General features: G+C 48.2%; 1 protein-coding gene across 1 annotated transcript in view; it reads left to right on the forward strand.

Annotated features, from left to right (window-relative positions):
* Positions 1–5,134, forward strand: part of PCGF3 (polycomb group ring finger 3) — a 51,981-nt gene that overhangs the window by 32,861 nt on the left and 13,986 nt on the right. Inside the window, exons 7-8 of the mRNA XM_003803995.3 lie at positions 2,307–2,417; positions 3,434–3,522. Of these exons, the coding sequence (XP_003804043.2) occupies positions 2,307–2,417; positions 3,434–3,522 (200 nt within the window). The remainder of the gene's footprint in view (positions 1–2,306; positions 2,418–3,433; positions 3,523–5,134) is intronic.

Raw genomic sequence — 5,134 nt, forward strand, 5'->3', positions numbered from 1 at the left:
CCCGCCACAACGTCTAGCTATTTTTTTGGTTGCAGCCATCATTGTTGTTTGGTAGGCCTGAGCTGGATTCAAACCCGCCACCTAAGGTGTATATGGGTTGCGCCTTAGCCACTTGAGCTATAGGCGCCGAGCCAGTAATTAAGTTTTTAAGTATTTCTTTTTCTTTTTCTTTTTCTTTTTTTTTGAGACAGAGTCTCAATATGTTGCCTTTGGTAGAGTAGTATGACATCATAGCTCACCACAACCTCAAACTGTTGGGCTTAACGATTCTCTTGCCTCAGCCTCCCAAGTAGCTGGGACTACAGACTACAGGCGCCAGCCACAACGCCCAGCTATTTTTGTTGTTGTTGTTGGAGTTGTTTAGCTGGCCCTGGCCAGGTTCAAACTCACCACCCTCGGTGTATGTGGTTGGTGCCATAACCACTGTGCTATGGGCACTGAGCCTTAAGTATTTCTTGTATGTAATGCCAAGTCACTTTCCTGAAAAATTATCCCAATTAACATTTTTATACCTAGGCTGGGCGAGGTGGCTCATGCCTGTCAGCTCTCTGGGAGGCCGAGGTGGATGGATTGCTTGAGCTCAGGAGTTGGAGACCAGCCTGAGCAAGAATGAGACCCTGTCTCTACTAAAAATAGAAAAAACTAGCTGGGTGTTGTAGGCACTTGTAGTCCCAGCTACTTGGGAGGCTGAAACAAGAGGATCACTTGAGCCCAAGAGTCTGAGGTTGTTATGAGCTATGACACCATGACACTATCCAGGGCAATAGAGTGAGACTCTTGTTTCAAAAAAAAAAATTCTATGCCTATATATACCTGACAGTGGGGTATTATTTTCAACCCCATTCTCATAGGTGAAAAAAATTATAAATGGGAATTAAAACAAAGTGTATGAAGCTGGATTCTTCTCCACCTTTGCCGGTGGTTCCTCTTTTATAGAAGAGACCCTGCTATCATCTTCATTCCCAAGCTGCCTCCTATGAAGTCACTTTAGGGAAGTGTTTCTTCCAAGCTGACCTCATGGCGTCCAGCTTGCTCCTGCAGCCTAGTGTTTTGCTGTTTAGGTCCCAAACCTGTGCCTCACCCAAGGCCGGCCTGCTCACATCTCTGACTCCAGAGGTGTCCTCCTTTTCCTGCTGAGTTTGCCACCTTCTGTGTCACTCATTCTTGCCCCACCAGTGTCTGCACGGCGTCTGTGCAGGGCTGGTTCAGACCCAGGGCACACTCCAGGCTCTCAGAGCTCACAGTTTACAGGAGAAACATTAAATGAAGCATTCCTTGGTCAGCTATACATAAGTTATTTTTCAGAGTGATTTTTTGGTTATTGGCTCGCTCTTAACTCTTATTTGCTGCCCACTATGTGGTCCTGTGCTGTGTGAGTGAGCCTTAGAGTCACGCGGACATGGCACTTGTGGAAAGTCAGCTGGTAGCTGTCTTTTTCCACAAAGTCTGTCTTTCCCTGGAATGTGCAAAATTGTGACCTGGTCCTGCTGCCCATCCTTAGTGGGATCAGAGGAACCTGTGCTCAGAGAGACTCTGGCCTAGCCCACAGGATGGAGTGCTGGGCCCCTCAGGATGGAGCAGCTGGGCTGCCACACTGACCGGTAATCCAGGTGACAAGCATGGTGAGGGGATGCCGAGACTGCTATATTGATACGCTACCTGTCTGCAGTAGGAGCTGGCCTCTGTGGGGCCTCCCTGGGGTTCGTGTAGCCATGACTACAGGCCCTAGACGCCAGGTGGCACTCCTGGTACCCCTTCCTCACACTGAAGTAGACCCGAAATACCCTGTGGGCTGGGAGGGCATGTAGAGGGCAGGGCCCCAGGACATGTGGCCTCAGGCTGTCCTCGCCACTATCACTCAACTGCAGCCATAAATGCCCTGCTGGGGTCCTTCATGTGACCTGGGGCATCTCTAGGCTGGAGGGTTATGTCCTAGCCATGATATGTCAGGAAAACTAGGCATCCACGCCTTTCTGAGCTCCTGGCCCACTGGAAAAGACATGACTGAACTATGATGGTCAGCAGTTACATCTGACATGGCATCATTGCCACTTTAGTGTGTGTATACATACCATGCCCCAGGCACAGTGGCTCCATGAAGAGGGTGGACTCAGCCTGCTGTGTCACCTATCCAGGTGTTATATCAGGCCTGGGCAGGAGGCACCCTCTGGGCTGAGTGTGGGAGGACTTGCTTTTCAGACTTCGTCATCAAGTCCAATACTATTCTTCATTTGATATTTGTGAATAGAATTTCAATATAATCTCTGCCTACTTCAGATTAAAGATTATATGTTGATTTTTAATAGCGGAGATGAGAAAGCAGAGAGAATTCTACCACAAACTGGGCATGGAGGTGCCTGGTGACGTCAAGGGAGAGGCCTGCTCTGCGAAGCAGCACGTGGACCCTCACCGCAACGGTGAGTGTGGTGCCGCCCTCCCTGGTCTGGGTCATCTGCATCAGATGAGCAAGGCTCTGTCCTGAGGTGTCCCCTTCACTCCTGGGCTAGGGGGAGATAAGGGGCCCCAGAAAATACCTGGACTCTGGAAGTAAAGCTGGGGGCTGACAGCTTGCAGAAGAGAGAGTGGAAGGTGACCTTCCTGAGACTTAACTAAAAAACTAGACTTCTTTTTCTTTAAAATGGGAAAATAACCCTGTGGTTTCAGTGTGATGTTAGTGATGTTTTAAATCATCATAGCAAATATTCAAATCTGTGACTCCATGGCTCTTTCCTGGTGGACCACACACACCGCTAAGGAGTGTGTAGACCACTCTGTATTCCTGAAAATTCAAGGATGGATCCCGTCTGTTGCCACTGGAAAGTGACCAGCTCTGCTGGCCTTACGTCCTATGCGGGCACAGCCACAATTAGTGGTTAAAAAATACATCTTTAGGCTTGGTGTGGTGACTTAAGCCTCTAGTCTCACCTACTTGAGAGGCTGAGGCAGGAGGATGACTTAAGCCCAGTAGTTTGAGGTTGCTGTGAGCTACAATGATGCCATCGCACCCTAACCTGGGTAACAGAGTGAGACTCTGTCTCAAGAAGTAGAAAAAAGAAATGTGTCTGAGAATCTAGAACCCTCAATTTTGTCTTACCTAAGGTGAAGTTTTAATTTAAAAGTGGTGTTAGGGTGGTAAAATTTTAGGAGCTGAGCTCTGTGAAGAGACAGACTGATATGGTCAGCCCTGAACAGCTGGGGGCCACTATGGCCATCATAGGACAGCAGAGCTTGCATGACCCTGCCACCTATCCTGCTATGTGTCCCTTTTCTATGCTCCATTAAACCCTTTGCAGCAATAACTGTGGCAGGGACCCACAGGCACAGGAGGAGGGACTCCACCCTCAGGGCAGACCTTTGGGTGGAATGAGTGTGGGATGCATCCTGAGCCCACTGTAGGGTTTCATGATATGGTATTTCCTGTTTGTGCTGAAAGGTGAAACCAAAGCAGATGACAGTTCAAACAAAGAGGCTGCAGAGGAGAAACCAGAGGAGGACCATGACTACCACAGGAGTGACGAGCAGGTGGGCAGCATGGGAGGCCTCTCTGGGCCCATTCTCAGGTCTTCATGGTGGTTGTCTGTACCCTTCCGGCCGGGTATGTCTCTGTATCTACAAAGATTTTGTAAAAGAAAGAGAAGACCAGTATTCAGAAAGGAAAGTGAGTCTGGCGCGGTGGCTCAGGCCTATAATCCCAGCACTCTGGAGACCAAAGCAGGTGGACTGCTTGAGCTTACAAGTTCGAGACCAGCATGAGCAAGAGTGAGACCCTGTCTTTAAAAATAGAAAAACTAGCTGGGAGTAGTGGTGCATGGCTGTAGTCCTAGGTACTTGGGAGGCTGAGGCAAGAGTATCACTTGAGCCCAGGAATCTGAGTTTGCTGTGAGATGTGACGCTACAACACTCTCTTCAGGGAGACAGAGTAAGACTGTCTCAAACAAAAAACAAAAAAGTAGAGAGTGTGAAGTCAGGTGTGAGACCGTGGCTGGGAGTTTTGGCCCCTGTGTGGGCTCAGCCTCCTCCACATGCACCAATGGGGAGCTGGGCAGAGCCGCTGGTTGGTGAAAGGACCTGTGCCACCTGATGCTGCCACCTTGGCAGGCTGCACCCCTCCTCCATCCCACAGGGCTGAGCAGTACTTGGCTCTGGCTGAGGCCAGGAGTGTGGACAGCCCCATCCCAGCCTCCCGTTTGGCTGGTGCTTGAGCTTCATCCTCAGATACCTCATGGGACTTTGTCTCCTCTCTTGTTTCTCAAGCCCTGGGCCTGTGGATTGGTGTGGTGCCTCGTCCATATCCTTCACACTGGAGAACACTTCTAACACTTCACTTTGGAGTCTGGGGTTTCCCTCCCATTTCTACTTTGCTGAGTTTTTATTCAGAATGGGTGTTGGATTTTTTTTACTCTTTTTTTAAAGAGATTGGGTCTCACTCTGTCCGCAGTGGCATCATCACAGCTCATAGCAGCCTCCAACTCCTGGGCTCAAGCAATCCTTCTGCCCCAGCCTCCTGAGTAGCTGGGACTACAGGCATATACCCATGATACCCAGTTAATATTTTAAATTTCTATTAATTTTGATTTATTTAAAAATAGAGTCTTACTGTGTTGCCCAGGCTTATCTCAAAGTCCTCAGCTCAACAGTCTTCCTGCCTTGGCCTCCCAAAACACTGGGATTATAGGTATGAGCTACTGCACCTGGCCAGGTCTTAGAATTTATTAGCTGTTTTTTCAACATCTATTAATTAGGGCCACTTGATAATCATTTTTCTTTAAAATACTAATATGCTAAATTGCATGAATGTGTTTTCTATTGTTTTGTTTGTTTTTGAGACAAAGTTTCACTCTGTTGCCTGAGTAGAGAGAGTGCTATGACATCATAGCTCACAGCAACCTCAGACTCCTGGCTCAAGAGGTCCTCTTGCCTTACTTTTTTTTTCTATTTTTAGTAGAGATGGGGTCTGACTCTTCCTCAGGCTGGTCTCAAACTCCTAAGCTCAAGTGATCCACCTGCCTGGGCCTCCAAAAGTGCTAGGATTACAGGCGTGAGTCACTGTGCCCTGCATTTTCTTCTAGTGTTAAACCACCCCTTGCATTCATTCCTGAGAGAAATTGAATTTGATTATGATTTTTTTTTTTTT

This window comes from Otolemur garnettii, unplaced genomic scaffold (genome assembly GCF_000181295.1).
Source record: "Otolemur garnettii isolate 467f Iridium unplaced genomic scaffold, OtoGar3 scaffold00198, whole genome shotgun sequence".
Classification (NCBI taxonomy): Eukaryota; Metazoa; Chordata; class Mammalia; order Primates; family Galagidae; genus Otolemur; species Otolemur garnettii.